The following is a 20,673-nucleotide window of genomic DNA, read 5'->3' as shown; positions in this document are numbered from 1 at the left end:
GAAAATTGGCTAGCCATATGTAGAAAGCTGAAACTGGATTCCTTCCTTACACCTTATACAAAAATTAATTCAAGATGGATTAAAGACTTAAATGTGAGACCTAAAACCATAAAAACCCTAGAAGAAAACCTAGGCAATACCATTCAGAACACAGGCATGGGCAAGGACTTCATGACTAAAACAACAAAAGCAATGGCAACAAAAGCCAAAATTGACAAACGGGATCTAATGAAACTAAAAAGTTTCTGCACAACAGAAGAAATTACCATCACAGTGAACAGGCAACCTACAGAATGGGGGAAAATCAACTCATCTGACAAAGGGCTAATATCTAGAAACTACAAAGAACTCAAACAAACTTACAAGAAAAAATCAAACAACCCCATTAAAAAATGAGTGAAGGATATGAACAGACACGTCTCAAAAGAAGACATTTATGCAGCCAACAGACACATGAAAAAATGCTCATTATCACTGGCCATCAGAGAAATGCAAATGAAAACCACAATGAGATACTATCTCACACCAGTCAGAATGGCGATCATTAAAAAGTCAGGAAACAACAGGTGCTGGAGAGGATGTGGAGAAACAGGAACACTTTTTCACTGTTAGTGGGACTGTAAACTAGTTCAACCATTGTGGAAGACAGTGTGGCGATTCCTTAAGGATCTGGAACTAGAAATACTATTTGATACAGCCATCCCATTACTGGGTATATACCCCAAGGATTATAAATCATTCTGCTATAAAGACACGTGCACACGTATGTTTACTGCGGCACTATTCACAATAGCAAAGACTTGGAACCAACCCAAATGTCCATCAATGACAGACTGGATTAAGAAAATGTGGCACACACATACCATGGAATACTATGCAGCCATAAAAAACGATGAGTTCACGTCCTTTGTAGGGACATGGATGACTCTGGAAACCATCATTCTTAGTAAACTAACACAGGAACAGAAAACCAGACACCGCATGTTCTCCCTCAGAGGTGGGAAGTGAACAATGAAAACACCTGGACACAGGGTGGGGAACATCACACACTGGGGCTTGTTGTGGGGTCAGGGGAGGGGGGAGGGATGGCATTAGGAGATATACCTAATGTAAATGACGAGTTAATGGGTGCAGCACATCAACATGGCACACGTATATATATGTAACAAACCTGCATGTTGTGCACATGTACCCTAGAACTTAAATTAAAACAAACAAAAAAACACAACTTAATTAAAAAAATGTAAACCATCTAAAAAAAAAAAAAAGAAAGTTTGTAGCACTTTTCCCTTCACTCTCTCCTGCTGCCATGTGAAGATGTGCTTGCTTCCCCTTCATGTTCCACTACAACTGTAAGTTTCCATGGGCCTCTCCAGCCACGTCTGCTGTACAGCCTGTGGAACTGTGAGCCAATTAAAGCTCTTTTTGTCATAAATTACCCACTCTCAGGCAGTTCTTTATAGCAGTGTAAGAATGGACTAATACAATATGCATACCTTATATGTCTAGAAATAGAAAAAACCCTCAACTTTCTTTAAAATATTAATTTTACTTGTATTGATCTAAAGCTAAAAATTTCACTCTAAGGTTGGAAAAAATATACTGTGGAACACATATCAAACTCAAAATTTCACTAAAGACAAAAATAATTATGAATGAAAGATATCAGATGACCTATTTCATCTGGTTTTCCATCACCAAGCTCATAAAAAGTTTTCTGAAGCAAAAAAAACACAGAGATACTGGATCTTAAAATAAACTCAATTCTTTGCAAAATAAAAGGTCAATGAGAAAGATTCTGAATATCAGATATGCAGATTTCTACCAAGATTTTGTGTATATGGGACTGAAGAGTTACCTTTAGTTCTTCTATGGACTGATAGTCATTGTTCTTGATCTTTTCTTTCATGGTACTAAAATCCATTGGGTGTTTAATGATCATGGAGTAGCCAGGAGCAATAAAATCAGTCACGGGAAACGAAAAGAAAGCACTTGGATCTTTTCTGTGAAGATATGCAAAAGACAATGTTATATTTTATTCTATTACAAACAAATCTAACGGTTTAGGAGCATAAGTCAGAGGAAACCCTTCAGATGCAGAAAGAATTTGTAATATGTTAACATATTTTTAACTGAAAACTGAAGAAATGATTTTAAAGTCTATTAACTATTTAATAACAAGTAAGTTTTACATACTAGCTGTACCCTCAGGATGGAGATTTCTTTCTTATAAAATACAAAGCCTCATTAACAGCTCCACCTATATAGGAAAAAATGAAGCAAAATAAACCTCAACTAACTGACCAGTGTTTTAACCTTTGGGAGTTCAGCACTGCGTATTTTTAATTAACTAAAGGGGAAAAGGCTGAAATAGTAACTATTAACATACATCTACAATCCTCCATATTAACTTCTAATAGGCTTGCATTTCTGGTCCATGTATGTCTATTTTCTCCATCAATGGATATAACTTCTATCATGCATATGTGGGGGATGCTAAAAAAAAACTGACATTAAAAAGCTCCTCTTTATACCTCCATATGTGTGCCAAAACAGGACTAGACCAAAAAAACCCCAAAATCAGAAACCCAAATTTGAAAACTAGTGCTCTTCATCACAGATTCTCAACACTGGCTATACATTAGAATCACACAGGAGCTTTAAAAAAATTCCAATGCAGGGAAGAAGCGGAAGGAAGACTCAGCTTAGACCCACTGTATCAGAAGCTCTTGGGGAAAAAGGCAGTGATATTTTCACAGGTGAGTATTGGCATTGGGATTTGAGTATTTGGCATTTGTATTTCCAGTACTGTCAGGTTGAGAACGAGTGCTTTATATGATTAAATCATGCTGATTTTTTTTTTCCTTCTGGAAATCTGGCATACCAAGAGTTTTCTTACTCCACAGAATAACAGTAAAAATATGGTTTAAAAAATAACAACAACTTTAAAAACATATTTACCATGTTGCTAGTCCAAGTGGCAGGCACTTGACATATTTTATATCTAATCCTCACAAAAGCCATCAAAGTGGTGGTATCCTCCACCACTGGAGGATACTGAGGTTCAGTGAGGTTGAAATTATTTATCCTAAGCCATGCATTAAATAAGAGTTGAAATCTGATTCAGGTCTATGTGAATCTGCCTTCGTTTTTCAGAGCAGGGTGCCTAAGCAATGAGACTGAAAAATGACAACAAGCAAAAATACCCAGTCAGGACCTATACATCAAAATGTGCACCGTCCACAGGACTTACCGTAATGGCAGCATTCATTTCTGGGTGGCCTTCTGAAGCTACCCTTTGGAGGAAATTATCTAACTCCTAGGTCAATCATTTTAATACAGAGCCCCGTCTAGTTTTGACCAAAAATGCTATTATCAAACTTGATCAACTAGATTTTTTTTTTTTTTTTTAACCAGGCTTAGCTCCTGGTAAGGATAAGGAATCATCTAATCACTAAAACTAATCAAAAACAGTGTGGCTCTGGGATCTAATTCCCAAAATGTTTTTAACAATGCTAACGTCTTTAGACTAAGAAATACTTTCTCAAGTGTTTTCTTTTCATTAAGATTTTGTTTCTAATTGACATATAATAATTGCACATATTTAGAGGGTACAGTATGACGTTTCGACACACATATACTGACATACATATATACAAGGATACTTCAGTATCACTGTGTAATGATCAAATCAGGGTAATTAGCATATTTATCACCCTAAACACTTGTTATTTCTTTGGGATCAGAACATTCAAAATCCTTTCTTTTAGCTATTCTGATGTATATAATAAATGGTTGTGGACTGCTGTCACCTTACTGTGCAACAGAACACCAGAGCTTATTCCTCTTATCTAACTGTAATTCTGTACCTGCTGACCACCTCTACCTTTCCCTCGCCTCTGGTAAACACTGTTCTACTCTCTACTTCTATGAAATCAACTTTTTAAGATCCCACATGAATGAGATGATGTCATATTTGTGCCCTCACCATATTTTCTGTCTTCACATCAGATTGGTAATGTGCTGACGCTGTAACAAAGTTTGAGGGTGGTATATCTCACAAAGGAACATGAAAACCCAATCATTTCACTTATGAACTACAAAAGGATTGCACAGTATTTGTTCTTCTGTGTTTGGCTTATTTCATTTAACATGATGTCCTCTAGGTTCATTCATGTTGTTACAAATGATAGTATTTCATTCTTTTTAATGGTGGAATTAATATTCCATTGTGTATATATACCACATTTTAAAAAATGCATTCATCCATTGATGGGCACTTAGACTGATTCCATCTTGGCTACGATGAATAGCACTGCAATTAACACGAGAGTACAGGTATTTCCTGGACATACTGATTTCATTTCCTTTGGATATATACCCAGTAGATGAATTGTTGGATCATATGGCAGTTCTATTTTTAACTTTTTGAGGAACCTCCATACTGTTGTCCATAATAGCGATACTAATTTACATTCCCACCAACAATATATACAATTTCCCTTTCTCTACCACATTCTTGCCAGCTTTTCTTTTTTTTGTCTTTTGATAACAGGCATTCTAATTGGGGTGAGGTGGTATCTCACGGTGATTTTGACTTGCATTTCTCTGATTATTAGTGATGGTGAGCATTTTTTCATATACCTATTGGCCATTTGAATGTCTTCTTTTAATTAAGTCATTTATTTTAAGGTGACATCATTAACTTACATTCTGGTCTTATGTTGCAAGAAAAACTGTAAAGCAGTCATGACATTTACAGTCACACCTTGTAAACTGCAATGGAATACACAATACCTATTCACTCCCTTTGGACAAGTAGTGAAGTAATGAATGAGTTATTTAAATATAAAGACTAGAGATTAATTTTTCTCAAACACCAAAAAAGAAGAGAGACCAGTAAGTTCTTTTTTTTTTTTTAGAAAAGGTCTCATTCTGCTGCCCAGGCTGGAGTGCAATGGTGCTATCACAGCTCACTGCAGCCTCAACCTCTTGGGCTCAAGTGATCCTTCCACCTCAGTCTCTGGAGCAGCTGGGACTACAGGTGTGTGCAACCACACTAGGATTTTTATTTTTTTTGTAGAGATGGGGTCTCACTATGTTGTCCAGGCTGGTCTTAAACTCTTGGCCTCAAGTGATCCTCCCACCTCAGCCTCCCAAAAAGTGCTGGGATTATAGGTGTGAGCTACTATACTCGGCTAACTTCTGATCTTAACTGCAAACCTAAACAGGCATTGAATACAGATTACATTAGAGAAAAATTATTTACAATGTGTTCTGGGTTGACTTAAGTTCAATACAATGAAAGAAAGTCCACTGTAAAAATGTATGCTCTACAACCATAAACCCTTTGCAAATAACGTAAATATGTTTGAGTAAAGAGAGGTATCAAAATAAATATTTATTTTTATTTATTTATTTTATTATTTTACTTTTTTGAGACGGAGTCTTGCTCTGTCGCTCAGGCTGAAGTGCAGTGGCGCAATCTCAGCTCACTGCAAGCTCCACCTCCCAGGTTCACACCATTCTCCTGCCTCAGTCTCCCGAATAGCTGGGACTATAGGCGCCCGCCACCATGCTCGGCAAATTTTTTTGTATTTTTGAGTAGAAATGGGGTTTCACCGTGTTAGCCAGGATGGTCTCCATCTCCTGACCCCGTGATCCGCCCACCTCGGCCTCCCAAAGTGCTGGGATTACAGGCGTGAGCCACAGCACCCGTCCCAAAATAAATGTTTTATAAAGACTGAGTTATTCTTTTCCCTTTTAAGAACTCAACATTGGCTTAATCTAGGCACTGAAATTTTAAAAACAAATTTCTGCTTTTAAAAGAAGGCCATAATTCCTATTCATGGTGTTTTATTTTTTCTCCCATACTTAATAACTGTTAAACATTCATGGCATGATAAGCATTGTACAAATACACAGAAGGTATTTCTATCAATTAGCAAAGTGGAAATAGCTGTATTGTTTATTCCTGGCTTAAAGTTTTAACATCAGAAATTACTTTAGAGACAGAAATTTGTCATTAAAAGTATTATGTAACACCCTTCAAGTTGCTAGGGAAACAAACCAAATAAAGAATATCTAAAAGTTAGCCTCTTGGAGTACTTCTGCTGCCAGGCAAAATATTTATCATTCACTAAAATCAAGTATGTTTGGAGTTAGGCACAATGTGGTTTGGATGCTACACATTTACCATTTTAATTTCTGTGTTATAAAAATATTGGAAAAACACTTACCTCTGCAATTGTCTCATCAGTTGATTCAAAGCTTCTTGAAGGGGCGTCTGTTCTACTTCTAAAGCAAAGAAGAAGGGAAAAGGGTGTTTTAAAAAGGAGTATTCTAGAGAGTATTATTTACTAGATCATTTTCTATTTAATAATAGCCATTATTAAATACCTCATACAGAAATTCCATTTATCTTAAAAATATATTGAAGTTTTGAGAGTATCAATCCAAAATTGAAGCTAATTTAAAGCTCTTATGCAGTTTGAGAGAAAAAACTTAAAAATTCAATTACAAAGCTCCAACTTAGGAGCTAAAACCCCACTATTTTCCTGAGCTATAATAATTGCAGCATCCTCATTCAGGATAGTTAATTCAGAGTTATTCCAACCTTCTTGTTTGGCTAAAGAGCTTGTGAGAGGCTTCTCAGGGGGCAAGTCTAATCTCACAGGGGCATGACACTGGAGGTCTTTTTCTGCCTCATTCTCCACCCGGTCTCGATCTCGCTTCTTTTTATCCTCCTAAATGGAACAAAGGGAGATAATTTAGAAATATTTCAGAACCAATATCTTTAAATACACAAATCATTTTAAGGGGTAAAAAGACATCATTGCAAAGAAAATATTCTTAATAATGAACTCAATGTATTTTACTGACATCTACTGGAAAAGGAGAGAATAATATGTTCACAAAGGAAAAAAAAAAAGGCGTCTCTATGCCAGAAATAACCAGTTAGAAAAACAATACTATCCAAAAGAGCAACATAGTGTGTATAGAAATAAATCTAATAAAAGATACCCAAAACCTTTTGGGAAAAACTGAAACATTATTGAACATATTGAAGGTCACAGCAGAAGGCCTGAATAAAGGAGATATACTATGTTCATGAATTGAAAGAGTCAATCCTCTCTCAAGTTATCAATACATTCGATGTAATGCCCATTGAAATTTAAAAACAAAAATTTTCATGGAATTCGACATGCCAATTACATTAATTTACCTTGAAGAGTGAACGATTAAGAACACAATAGTTTTGAAAAAGGTCAGAATAAGATGATATGTCTTACCAGATATTATTTGTGTAACGTGATAATAAGACAATGTGGGTCTGACAGACAACTAAACCAACAGAAGAGATCAGAGTACAGAAACAGACCCATGTACATAGAATAATCTTAGTATATCACAGAGGTGATTATAAGTCAATGACAAAAGGGTGGTACTGAGACAACTGGTTACCTGAAAAGAGAAAATAGAATTTGAGTTCTACTTCATGCCATACACAAAAGTGAATTCCAGATAAAGACTTAAATGTACAAAGTAAAGCTTCAGAACTTCAGATGAAAGTATCTTTAAGACCCAAGAATAGAAAAAGACTTTCTTAAATAAGATATAAAAAGAATAAATTTTTGGACGGGCACAGTGGCTCAAGCCCGTAATCCCAGCACTTTGGGAGGCCGAGGTGGGTGGATCACGAGGTCAGGAGATCGAGACCATCCTAGCTAACATGGTGAAATCCCGTCTCCACTAAAAATACAAAAAAAATTAGCCGGGTGTGGTGGCAGGCGCCTGTAGTCCCAGATACTCGGGAGGCTGAGGCAGGAGAATGGCATGAACCCAGGGGGCGGAGCTTGCAGTGAGCCGAGATCGCACCACTGCACTCCAGCCTGGGCGAGAGTGCAAGACTCCATCTCAAAAAAAAAAAAAAAAAGAATACAGTTTTAAGGAAAAACTTGATACATTTGATATTAAGTTGATAAATTTCGGTACCTCAACAAAATCCATGAACCAAGTTAAAAATCTAACGATAGACTGAAATAAAGTACTTGAAACACAACTTATAAAACATTAAGAAAGATTCCATAAAGAGCATCTATAAATCTATGCAAAAAGGCAAAAAATCCAAAAAGGAAACAGATAAGCGACATTACAGGTAACTCACAGAATAAGAAACGTGAAATGTTGAGAACATGAGAACTAGCTCAAGCTCCCTGGAACTTGGGTAATTATAGATTTAAAAACTAGAAGTTATTTCACCTCTCTTTGGCAACATTTAAAATGTCTGAAATGTCAGGTTTTGATAAAAATGTAGAGAAATGGGATTTTCATACCTTGCAATTGGGTGAATAGGAACAATCCTTAGCAGAGCAATTAGCAATATCTATCAAAGCTAGCAAAGCCTTTATTCTACTTCTCAACTGCTACTGCCTGTGCATATACCAGAGAAATTTCCTGTCGTACGGTCTACATGGAGACTTGGTACAAGATTACTGCAGCATTGTTTAAAATAGTAAAAAATAGGAATAATCCAATGCCTATTAAAAGGAAAATGGATTAATAAATTATGTCGTATTTACATAACAGGTAAAATAAATGAGCTAAAATGATATTGTATCAACATGGATAACGTTCAGAAACAAAGTCTGGAGAAAAAGTTGCAGAACAATTATCTGTTACGAGGTAAGTATAAAAATGTGTAAACATACACTGCTTACAGATTTATACAGAACTTGTAATTATAAAAACATGCATGTGATATACACCAAATTCAGTAGAGTGGTTCTCTCTAATAGAAGGAAAGAGAGAAATGGGACTTTGAAAGGGTATAAGGGACACTTCATCTCTGTCTGCCCTCTTCTTTCCTTAGAGGAAAAAAATACATATAGATACATACATGTATGCATTTTTAAAATTTAAATTTTGAAGTAAAATTGTCCAACAATGCCCATTTTACGCTCATCAAAATCAAGATTCTCAACAGGATCTTATGGACTCAAAAAGCTATTTTCTTGGCCTATACCCTATTTTTTATTTCTAGTATTCAGAGCAGCGGTTCTCAAAGCATGGTCCCCAGACTGGCAGCATCAGGATTATTTAAGATTTGGCAAGAAACAAAAATTCTGAGGTCCCCTTGTGGTTCACAAGCTTTAGTGTGCATTAGAATCACCTGAAGGTCTCATTAAAAACACAGATGGCTGGGCCTTGTCCCTAGAATTACTGATCTGCAGGTATGGGGTAGAGACTGAGAATTTGTACTTTCTAACAAGTTTCCAGGCCATGTGGGTGTTGCTGGTATCGGGACCACACTTTGAGAATCACTGATCTAGATCTTTGCACTCTATTTTCAGAATCCAAAGCATCTAATACAGAATATATGGTTGTTTTAAAAGCTCCAGAGAGCAGTGTTATAAAATGAACTCATGCTTGATCCTAGTTACCACTGTTAGTTGATTAATGTATTTTCACCACCTCACAACATATTCTGTTGCAGTAATTCTTAACTTCGAAAATTTTAAATCCTTCGTCCAGAGACACTGGTATGGATCTTTGGTAGACTGGCAAGTTTAGAACACCCGTTCTACAGAATAACAGCCACAGAGACACAGATTCTTTCCTATTAAATATGACCCGTGAAGAAAGGACAGCTTGAGAGGCAGTATGTACTCTCCCAGGTAGAAAAAACTCGTACAGTGTCACTGCCAAGAGTCTAGAACTGGGGCCAGCAAACTTTTTGGTAAACGATCAAACTGGGCCAAGTGCAGTGGCTCATGCCTGTAATCCCAGCGCTTTGGGAGGCTGAGGCAGGTGTACCACTTGAGGCCAGGAGTTTGAGACCAGACTGGCCAACATGGAGAAATTCCGTCTCTACTAAAAATACAAAAATCAGCTGTGGGTGGTGGTGTGCGCCTGTAATCCCAGCTACTTGGGAGGCTGAGGCAGGAGAATCGCTTGAACCCACGAGGGTTGCAGTGAGCCGAGAACGCACCACTGCACTCCAGCCTGGGCGACAGAACAAGACTCTGTCTCAAAAACAAAACAAAAACCAAAAATAGCCAAACTGTAAATATTTAGGCTTTGTGGCCCATAAGGTCTGTCACAACTACTAAACTCTGCTTTTGTATTACAGTATGTTGTAGCATGAAAACCACCACAGATAATATGTAAATGAATTAATTTGGTTGTGTTTCAATAAAAATTTATTTACTAAAACTGTTGGCCAGCTTGCTAACCTATGCTCTAGGAGTCCAGCTTCATCCTTAAAACACTCCGTTGGCTGGATGTGGTGGCTCACCCGTCATCCTAGAACTTTGGGAGGCCAAGGCGGGTGGATCACTTGAGTTCAGGAGTTCGAGGCCAGCCTAGGCAACAAAGCAAAATCCCATCTCTACAAAAGATACAAAACTGTGCACCTGTAGTCCCAGCTACTTGGGAGGTTGAGATGGGAGGATGGCTTGAGCCCCAGGAGGTGGAGGTTGCAGTAAGTCAAGATTACACCACTGCACCCTAGCCTGGACAACAGAGCCAGATCTTGTCTCAAAAAAAAGAACTAAAAGAATAAAGTAAAAAACCACTGTGACCTTAGGCAATTCATTTACTCTCATCAGACCTCTTTATCACACGCAAGATGGAGATTTAACTGTTATTATTTATCTTACAGAGTTAAAGAGATAGTCAATTACGAACTAGCCAAGTGGAAAAAGTACCAACGGAGGGTATAATGTTTCTGAACTACCCCAATTAGTATCTTTACCTAGTTATCCTTTATATAAAGTAACTACTTTATTATTCAGTAAAGTAAGAAGTCTTTGGGGCTAGGGAGTCCAAAAGAAAAAAGAATATAAAAACATACGCTTGGAAACTACCCTAAACTGAATAGAGATATTGTAGCATCCTATTTCCAGACTGAGAATCTGGAGATCTAGCTTCTAGTTCACCAGCATATGACTTTTACCAAGGTACCCCACTGTTTTAGACTCAGTTTCCCATCTGTACAACACAAGGCTTTGATCTCTACAGGTCTCTCTTCACCTAAAATTCTGATTCCAACCTTCGCATTTTCTTCTTCATAATTCAGAGTATGCTGCAGAATCCTGTTGTCAATGTCACTTATTAAAGGAATACAGTTATGTAAAACCATAAGTTAACACAGTTCTGGTTAATAGTAAATTCTGTTAATTACACAGAGAAAACTAAGCAAAAATATTAGTGCCATTTAACTTCAGGTAGTTAAGGAAGAAGAGTTTACAGTTAGTTTATAAAGTGGGTTTAAATTCTGGCCTCGTCACTAGTAGGTGGCAAAGCTATGATATCATGGATAAACTATGCAATTAGCTATGGCATCATGGATAAACTATGTAATTTTTTGGAGTCTAATTTTCTAATCTTTAAAATAGACAAAACAATACATACCTCACAGGGCTATTTTAAGGATTAAAGTTTATGTGAAGTTTTAGCACATTACTTAGCACATGATGGACATTCATTCAATAAATGAGGCTTTACTGCGTGGCTATATAGTGAAAGGGAAAATACATACAACCCTACTCTTACAGAGCTCAGAATGGAACAGCAGAGATGTTCATTAAATAACTCATTTAAAAAAATAAACATGTTTATAACAGCAGAGATGCGCATTAAACAACTCATTTAAAAAAAAAATGTTTACAACTAATTGATCACAACCAGCTACAGATTTCTTTGTTCCTTCCCCATTCCCACTGCTTCACTTGACTAGTCTTAAAAACAACAACAAAACAGATTTCAAGGACAGAATAACTTTTGGGTGAAAATAATTTAGACTGGAAAAGTGTGGGAAGGTTTCCATGAGGAAGTAACATCTGAGCTGAGATCTGAAGGAGAAAGAATCTAGCCAGGTTGGGGGCGGAGGTGGGTGTGTGGGAACAGCATTCCAGGCAGAGGAAATATCTTGCGTGCATGAAGATTTGAGGCAGGAGAAAGGAAGAGGGGCTATTTCCATAACTACAAACACATTTACTCACTCCTGACTAGATTCTAATTTGCCCACAACTTGATGGTAAGTTATTAATCTATGAGTAATGCTTTTAAAGCAAATCTTTGCTCAGATTATTAGGATTTAACACTCACCAAACCACATTATTCACTCAACAAATGACATCTGCCTGTTCTACTGGAGCTTCCTCTGGACATAGGTCCTTGTCTTATTCAGCTCCGTACCTGCAAGCTCAGCAATGCCTAACACATAATACTTGCTAAGTATTTGCAGAAGTAATTAATCATAGGAGACAGCATGAAATAGGAACACAAAAACATGAAAATTAACAGCTGAAGTCCTTAGTAATAAGTACTGTCCTTCAGGTTGGTTACTTTTGGAGGATATATACACATACACATATTCAAGTGATGTTCCAATATGCAAAACAATGTACAGGTCCCTTTTAACAGCTGATTTTAGAATCCAATGAAAAATGTTTCATTACCTTGCAGCTGCACATCGCTTTTGGCCCTAGGCTAAAAACAGCATTTGCTACACAGGTTAGCCATTACCTCTATGATGCTTTCCCCTGGCTGCCCACGGCAGAATGAGGCATACCTTTCCCTGGATTCCTGAAACACGTTAGTCAAACCTCCCTTAGGATTTACCAGGCCGTGAGGTTTATTTATACTTTCATGTCTGATTTCTGAGTCCAACTTTGAGCTCCTATAGGATATTATTTATTTATCTATCTTAATCACTGCAGCCTAGTACAATCTGGCCAGATAACAGGTGTTAGGTAAATATTTGTTGAATAAAGAAACAGATAAACAGCCTTCTATCAGAGGAGCAATGCTACTCAAAGGCCCCTTTTCCGAGTTCTTCCGTCCTTGGAGGTCTTTTGGGGTTGAGATAACTACCTCAGGAGGGAGACACACAGACCAATGCTGAGAAAGGGGAAGGGTTTTCTGCCAAGCCAGATAAGCTACAGCAGCCCGGAGATCCCAGGTGTGACAGATGGCACAAGTCAATGAACTGTTTTGCCAGAATTCTCATTTTGCTTAATATGATTAGTCACTGCTCCTCTCTAGTTAAAAGCTACCTCATACTCTGTGACTCAGTTAAATCAGCAATACGAGATACTAACAGCACCTACCTCACAGAATTATTTCTAAGGATTAAAATAGTAATATTTTACTACTTTAGTAAATATACACAAAAAATTTAGAATAGTGTCTGGCAGACAGTAAACACTCGAACGTTAGTTATGAGTCTGTCTCCACTGTTGGACTTAGTATAGTGCTTTAATAAAATAGGTATTTACTTGAATTTACTGTAATTTTCATTAAAGTTTTACTTAATTTTAGCTTTATAACATCCTATATCTGTTAATGCATCCTATATGTGTTAATGCTTTTGAGTAAAAAAATTTCCTTAATGACTACTATCTTTCTCATTTTATTCTGGTAACATCCCTAAGCAATGTGACTGGCCAACCTCTTTCAGCAACTAAACCTGTTGACTTACAAAGCTGTTAAGACATCATTCGGGTTAGGACTGTGTTCTTCAGAACAGCAAGAGAGTTTCAATAAAGGAATTGAGACCACTCATCTGAGCTATTTCAATAAAAAGCTTTCTAGGCAAGTCTCTTTACAGTTTCTAATCTCTCCATTCAATATTTGTTAGATACTGTTACCAGATTTATGTTACTAAGGCTCAGCTTTTATCATTCTTCCACTCAAATTTTTTGACTGACTACATACTGAAACTCAAACTCCTTACTCGGCCATCTCAGCTGCCTTTCAGATCTTACCCTACTCCCCCCTCCGCCACGCATTCTGTGTTTAAAAAGAGATCTACTTTATGTCCCCTATACACATCTTCTTGCCCATTTTCGAGCTAATCCTCTAACAACAGTTCCATAATCCTGTTTGGTGTGTGGTTTTCCTGACCTCCATGTCTCTACCCAGTGGCCTATCATTCTATTCAGGGATCATCATCTAAAGTCAGCACATAAATAAAAACTGAGTTGTCAGATCACCTTGGAAAATACCTGAAGTAGTCCATAAAGTACAATACTCATGACTTACAATCTTAGAATACTTCTACTGAACTACCATAAAAAGAGCCATTTCTCTCAGGGCATATAGTTGACCCCACATTAACTGAACATACAGTGTTACATCACTGTATTTTGATTTCTAAAGCCCAACTCAAATGCTGCTTCCTGAGCAAAGTCTTCTGTGATTTCCCCCAGATCCATGTACTCTCAGAAGCCGCAGAAAAGAACCCTGCCTCTGTTAGGGCACTGACTTTATTTCCCCATGGGCTGTGGGCAGAGGTTGGTGCCCACTTTAACAACTCTTTTAGATTAAAGACTTCTTAAGGGCAGAATTTGAGTTACTGTTCTGGCACTACCTGTGTGACCTTGGTAAAGTTACTTAACCTCCCTGAGCCTCAATTTTCTCATTTATAAAAGAGAAGATAATATGATCGAGTAATTCTATTTGTGGGTGTGTATCCAAAAGAACTGAAAGTAGGGGTCTTAAAGAGAACTTTGTACAATTCATGTTCCTAGCAGCATTATTCATAACAGCCAAAAGGTGGAAGCAAACCACATGTTCACTGACTGATGAATAAATAAAATGTGGTATATCCATACAATGGAGTAGCATTTAGTCTTAGAAGGGAAGGACATTCCAACACTTGCTACAACAGATAAACCTTGAGGACATTGTGCTAAATGATACAGGCCAGCTACAAAAAGACAAATACTGTATCATTCCACTTATATGAGCAGTCAAACTCATAGAGACAGAAAGTGGAATGGTGGTTGCCAAAGTCTGAGGACAGGGAGAAAGGAAAATGGGGAGTTGTTAATGGGTATGAAAAAGTTCTGGAAAACAGTTGCACAAAAATGTAAATACACTTAACACTACTGAACTGCACACTTAAAAATAATTAAAATGGTAAATTTTATGCTATGTATATTGTACCACAATCCGACAAAATAGAGCGATAACACCAGTCTCACAGGATTACAGGAGGGAGTACAGTAGGATGATGTACATAAAGCGTTCAGCACAGAACCTAGCATGTACTACATGCCTGATAAGTAGTTGTTATCTGTAAAATGTATGTGTAATTTTTTTGTGTTACAATCATAATGGGTGTGTATATGGTTACTTCCTCTAATGTAATTTTAGAAATACATCTGTAATTTTTATAAATCATTTTATCAAGTTAACAGCCACACAGAATTTTACCTATTGCATCTTAGTTTTACTTAACTATTGTCTTGTGTATGTATGACTAGATTAGATGGCATGAGCATTTTTTATGAGCCGTTATTTTATTTTTTACATAACATGGGAAAATATAAGACTGAACATTTAGGAAAGGAAAATTAATGTTTTAAGAATCATGCCAGCAGGCAAATTCTTTGCCAACTGCTCAGCATCAGAACGTTTAAGGAATAAGAAAATTCATCACTTTCATAGGTGTGGTGTCTGGTGGAAATTAAAGCGCGCTGTACCCCTAATGCTTTGGTTGGCATTAAATACCACTGCTGTACAGGGAGAAATACTGCTGATTCTACCTGTTGGGGCATTTTAAACTAATATAGTTAGGGCCTTCCTATTCAAAACAAGAAATTCAGTTAACTAAGGCACCTTTGAAAAATTATAAGGCTTTGTGTTGTGTGTACGTGTGTGTGTGCGCGTGCGCGCGCACTTCCCCCTTTATCTTATTTTCCTAAGTAACTGATTCCTAATTTTTAGCAAGGTACAATACTTGCCCCATTCACTCCCCACAACTAAAATGCCAGACATGGTAGCTCACACTTGTAATCTTAGCACTTTTGGGAGGCTGAGGTGAAAGGATCACCTGACCCCAGGAGTTTGGGACTAGCATGGCCAACACAGCAAGACCCCAACTTTAAAAAAAAAAAATGTTTTTGAAAAAATTAGCTGGGTGTGGTGATAGACGCCTGTAGTCCCAGCTACTCAGGAAGCTGAGGTGAGAGGATCACTTAAGTCCAGCAGTTTGAAGCTGCAGTGAGCCATGATTCCACCACTGCATTCTGCCCTGGGCGACAGCGCAGGTTCCTATCTCAAAAAAGAAAAAAAGAAAAAAGACAACATCTTCCAGTCTCCCTAGCAGCTAAGGTGACTACGTGATTAGGTTCTGGTTAGTAAAACATAAGCAGAAGTTATGTATGCCTTTTAGAAAAATGTTTTGAAAGGAAGAGGACATCCTTTGTCCTCCATCCAGCTGCATGGAACTGAGAGAAGAGTCGCCAGTCCCTCACAATCATACTCTAGCTCTTCTTTCTCCCAAGAAGAGATCACAGCAACTACTGTCCCTACAACTTCCTGGACATTCAGAACAGAGCTCACAGAGGCATCTCTAAGGTCTCCCTCCCTACATAACACTAGCAAAAAGAATCTCTCCCTGCTTCCCTGGTCTAGTCTGGAAAAAAAAAATGACCCAAACAGTCCCTATAGAACCAGTGGCACCCCAGATGATCTGAAGTCTCTACCCCTGAATGTGAAACAGAAACCATCTCCCTACCTGTCCTACTCTGAGAGGTGTTGTGTCCAGAAGAGACTGTGGATATGAACCCATTTTAGGTTGCAATGACATCAAAATACAATGAGACTGATCATCATTAGAGCCACAGTCAAGATAGGATAGAGCAGCTGGAACACGGGGCGGCGGGGGGGACTTCTAAGAACCTATCCTGAAGATACTCTTACACGAGTGTACAAAGGTGTGTGTACAATAAGGCTCACTGCAGCATTACATGTAAGATTTAAAAGTAATAGTCATAAGTATGGTATATCCATGTAACTAAATACTATGTAGTCAATATAAAAAATAAGATAATGAATAAAACAAGAAATGAAGAACATTAATGTATTCATGGGATTATGATGGTAGCTGCCAGAACAAAAACCAGACTGGTTCAAAGTGGTTACCTAAACTTTTGTTAAACAAGACGATGGCCGGAACAAAGGGCACATAAGAGACAAAGGTGGATAAGCCACGTCAACACACTTGGGAGACGGAAGGCAAATGGGGTGATTTGCAGAACAGAGAAAGCAAGATACTCCGGTATGCGAGAGGTGGATACCTTTGAAAAAAGCCCAAATCCCAGAACTCTGGAAAAGCTCAGAACTGGGAGACACCGGGAACCTGAGAGTCTCCAAATCTCCAGATGAGCCAAAAGTGAGGAGAAACGCCAGACTCAGAAAACTGGGTGGTAAGACCTTCAGCCCCTGTCCCATAGTTGGCTCCAGAAATATGGATAAAACTGGCAAAATCCATCTCCTAGGAGAGGATTTTTCTCTGGAGAAACTAAAACCCCAGAGAAAACATCTGTAAGGTACAGACATTGGGGCATTCTTCACCAAAATGACCGAGTCCCTGTTAGTCACTCTACAATAAAGTCCATTAACTGACAACCTCTGTCTAGGTAAAAAGCATTTAATCAGCTTTGTACAGACTGCAAAAGCTCAACAGACAACTAAAGGATGCTTTCAACAGAAAACAGAGACAGACGAATAAATGGAAGAATTTGGGGGAGAGAGAGACAGGGCAGGGAGCAAAACAAAACTTAGGAGGAAAAAACAGGAAAAAACTTCAATTAATATCCTCAGAGAAAGAAAAGAATATACGGCATCTAAAATCAAGAACAGGGTGCTAATTCAAAAAGGACAATTAGAAAACAAGAAAAAATTCTTGGAAATTCAAGGTATAAGATCTGAAATAAATCCAGAAAAGTCAGAAATTTTAGGGATGTTCCTTGAAAGAAGAACCCTCCCCCGCCCCACACACACCCAGAAAAAATACGAGAAAAACATAAGAAAATTAGAGGATCAGTTCAGGAGTCTAATATCTAAAGGGCAGGAGTTCCAGAAACCAAGAAAAGAAAAAATGGAGGGAAAGAAATGAACACAGGAACGCTTCAAGCAAACAGCTCTGAACTGAAGGCACAAGTATTAATTGCGAAATGTCAGAACACTGAAGATAAGGGGGACGATCCTAAAAATTTCAAGTTAGCAAATACTGGTCATATGCAAAGGACTAAGAATCAGAATGGCAACAGACTTCCCAACACCAATTTTGGGAGCCAGAAAACAACAAAGTAATGAATGCCTTCAAAAGTCTGAAAGAAAATAATTTTCAATCTAAACAAGTCAAACCATCAACCTGTATGAGGGTAGAATACAGATTTTCAAACATGTTAGAACTTATAAAATCTACCCGCTGTGTATGCTTTCTTAGGAAGTTCCAAGAGTTAAGAGTCCACCAGAACAAGAGAATGAATCAAGAAAGAGGAAGGCATGAGATCCAGGAAGCAGGTGAAGGAGAGTCCCAAGAGGCCTTGACAGTAACTAATCCAGCCTCCAGTAAGATAAATGTCTCCAGAGAAAAGAACTCAAATGAGTTTCATAAATCTTAGAGTTTAGGAAGAATTATTAAGCAATAACCAAACAAATGAAAGCAATGATCTAACTAGTTAGGTTCAGATTTGTATTTGCATACTGTACTTGTCTACAATCGCTTTAATATTAATTTAACCAATAATTGTGATGTACCTATATCTTGAGCAAGGGAAATTGAATTCTCACCTTCCATAACATGATGTCAGTAGAAGATATAAACTGCTAAATCAGCAAATAGCAATATAAACCTGTATTTCGAAATGGAGATAAGTAGGCAAGGAAAAATACTAAAAAGTGTAGGAAGTACAACTCTAGAGTGGAGCAGCAGCCTGCTTTGTGTCAAAAAGCTGTGTAGTACTCTTGACTTTTAAAAACCATCTTCACGCATTACTTTACTACTATTAATCAAAAAACAAAACAAAACAAAACAAAAAAAACAACTGGTTACCTCTGAAGAGGGAGTCTATGTGAAGGATTGCGGTGAGGAAAACTTTTTTCATTTTGTGTACTTTTGTACCACATGAACTACTTTAAAAAAATCAAATGCATATATGGGTTTTAGAATTTAAGGAAGAAAACAAAACATTACTCCTACCTAGCCAAAGCTAATAAAAACTGGGACAAAAGGGAAGGAACAGACTTAAGAAATCTCCAAAATAAGATCTCTAAGACTTGGTGACTTAGCAATGTGTTCAATCACATGTAAGAGAAAGCTCCTGTTGTATTTACAAACATAAGAAAAGTTATATAACTAACCTATGAAAATTTACCTTCACAATAATTGATTTACTGAGTCATTCAGTGGCAGGTTAAATTTGGAAAGTTAATAACAGTAATAACAATGTTATTATTATTAGAGACAGAGTCTCCTATTATTGCCCAGGCTGGAGTGCAGTGGTGTGATCACACCTCACTGTGACCTTAAACTCCTGGGCTCAAGCGATCTTCCCACCTCAGCCTCCTGAATAGCTGGGACACAGGTGCACACCACCAGGCTCTAGAAATTTTCGTAGTTTATTTCGTAGAGACAGGGCCTTGCTATGTTGCCCAGGCTGGTCTCGAACTTTCAGCCTCAAGCAATCCTCCCACCTTGGCATTCCAAAGTGTTCGGATTACAAGCGTGGGCTGCTGCACCCAGCCATTAATTATTCTGCCCAGCTTTCAAACCAAGATGGTAGCTACTCATTCTTTTCTGTTAAATGCAAATGGTTAAGAATATCAATCTCCATTACAGATCTCTGACCAAACTTTCTCAATAGACTACAACATTGTTTTAAAAGATTTAAAGTTGCTCATTACAGATTTGGCATTATAATATTTATTTCAGAACAAAATTTAAATCCCAGTAGATCCCATTCACTTCTGAAATGACTATGTTTGACAAACCTCGAACACTGAGGCTTTCTTGAGCATGACTTTTTACCCTGCCTAGACGGAAAAAGCATTCTTTGAAGCAGCTCCTGAAAATTTGGCCTTAGCTGCTTCCTCACCTGATGTGCGAGTACAATTGCCTAAGAGTATAATTCAAAAACGATTTGCCGAAACTCATAGATAATTCATGTCTCTATTCTGTCCTGCTCCTCTTCAAATGAGCCAGATCTTAGAGGCGTTTCAGTTTCCCCAGATACAAAGAAAATAAAGTGAGGTTGGTAGCTGGAGGAGGCGGTGCCGTCCGCAAAGCCAAAGCAATGCAATCACTTGTACCTTAACTCTTCTCCGTTTTCTCCCCTTTTCTTCCCCTGGAACCTGCTTCTCTCCTTTCTTTCTCTTTTTCCGCTTTCTGTCCTTGTGTTTGTCATGATCGTTTTTGTCTTCGAAGAGGCTGGAGTCGTGCCCCGAACTGCCCGTGGAGAGTTCGGTGACTTCGTTCCCTCCTACTTTGAGAACCAGCTTCAAGGGCTTCTCCACATACTCTTAAAAAAAGAAAAGAAACGAAAGCGCGTCGATTAAAGTCGGGGCTCTCCAGGGAGTGCTAAGGATGCAGAGCGCGAAGGCGCAGCAACGCCGAAGTGGCTTTGGGCGCCCCGCGAAGCACCTGTTGAATGACAGAGCCCGGCCCGGGGGTGCGGCGCTGCCCGCCCCGAACGCTCCCACGCCTCTCAGGCCGCCTCACGTCTCCCCACCAGAGACCCACCGGACCAGGGGGACCCGGGTTCGAATGCCGCCGCCGCAAGGGGGGCAGCGAGGCCTCGGGCAGGACGCGCCCCCTTCGCGGGCCTGGGCCTGCCGTGGGAGGGAAGGGCGAGATGTGTATAAGAGACAGAC

General features: G+C 38.3%; 1 protein-coding gene across 1 annotated transcript in view; it reads right to left on the bottom strand.

The window, feature by feature from the left end:
- Positions 1-20,321, bottom strand: part of BRD7 (bromodomain containing 7) — a 54,457-nt gene extending 34,136 nt beyond the window's left edge. The window contains exons 1-4 of the mRNA XM_011988648.1: positions 20,113-20,321; positions 6,617-6,746; positions 6,240-6,297; positions 1,859-2,003 (exon numbers count right to left, since the gene is read on the bottom strand). Coding sequence (XP_011844038.1) covers positions 1,859-2,003; positions 6,240-6,256 — 162 coding nt within the window. The 5' untranslated portion in view covers positions 6,257-6,297; positions 6,617-6,746; positions 20,113-20,321. The remainder of the gene's footprint in view (positions 1-1,858; positions 2,004-6,239; positions 6,298-6,616; positions 6,747-20,112) is intronic.
- Positions 20,322-20,673: the final 352 nt, after the last annotated feature.

The sequence above is a fragment of the Mandrillus leucophaeus genome, unplaced genomic scaffold (genome assembly GCF_000951045.1).
Source record: "Mandrillus leucophaeus isolate KB7577 unplaced genomic scaffold, Mleu.le_1.0 Scaffold333, whole genome shotgun sequence".
NCBI classification, from domain to species: Eukaryota; Metazoa; Chordata; class Mammalia; order Primates; family Cercopithecidae; genus Mandrillus; species Mandrillus leucophaeus.
The sequence above is the reverse complement of the archived record's forward strand: the minus strand, read 5'-3'. Positions and strand labels throughout refer to the sequence as shown.